Source organism: Nematolebias whitei, chromosome 17 (assembly GCF_014905685.2).
Source record: "Nematolebias whitei isolate Nwh7 chromosome 17, NemWhi1, whole genome shotgun sequence".
In the NCBI taxonomy this organism is placed as follows: Eukaryota; Metazoa; Chordata; class Actinopteri; order Cyprinodontiformes; family Rivulidae; genus Nematolebias; species Nematolebias whitei.
The window spans coordinates 15687000-15687515 of record NC_056514.1 but is presented as its reverse complement, the minus strand read 5'-3'; the positions used below and the strand labels follow the sequence as shown (position 1 = coordinate 15687515).

The 516-nt window shown below is 45.0% G+C and overlaps 1 protein-coding gene across 1 annotated transcript in view; it reads left to right on the top strand.

Moving 5' to 3' along the window:
- The window catches only part of cacna1g (calcium channel, voltage-dependent, T type, alpha 1G subunit), a 409969-nt gene that overhangs the window by 386923 nt on the left and 22530 nt on the right, over positions 1 to 516 (top strand). Inside the window, exon 35 of the mRNA XM_037691266.1 lies at positions 383 to 403. Within this exon, the coding sequence (XP_037547194.1) occupies positions 383 to 403 (21 nt within the window). The remainder of the gene's footprint in view (positions 1 to 382; positions 404 to 516) is intronic.

Here is a 516-nt window from a genome sequence, read left to right as displayed (position 1 = left end):
GTCCTGTTAGCAGTGCGGTCCTGTTAGTAGCATGGTCCTGTTAGCAGCATGTTCCTGTTAGCAGCATGGTCCTGTTAGCAGCATGGTCCTGTTAGCAGCATGGTCCTGTTAGCAGCGTGATCCTGTTAGCAGCATGGTCCTGTTAGGAATGTGATTCTGTTAGCATTGTGACTGTGTTTGTATGTAGATGGTGCTGAAGCTGCTCAATGTATTAATGCATGACTGCCAAAAGTTCACAGGAGTTAGGCAAACTTTTCACTGACTAGATCTGGGGTGTCCAGTCCTGGTCCTCGAGGGTCACTATCATGTAGCAGTTTCTCTTCTCCTGCACACTTGATTTGAATGAATGCGTGATTAACAGGCTTCTGCAAAATGTGGAAAGAAAATTCAATCACTAAATCAAGTGTGATGGTGTAGTGAAACAAGACAGCAGCCCTTGAGGACCAGGATTAGACACAGCTGGACCAGCACTGATCAGGAAAACTGTTAATTTCAGCAGTTTATCATCAGCATATA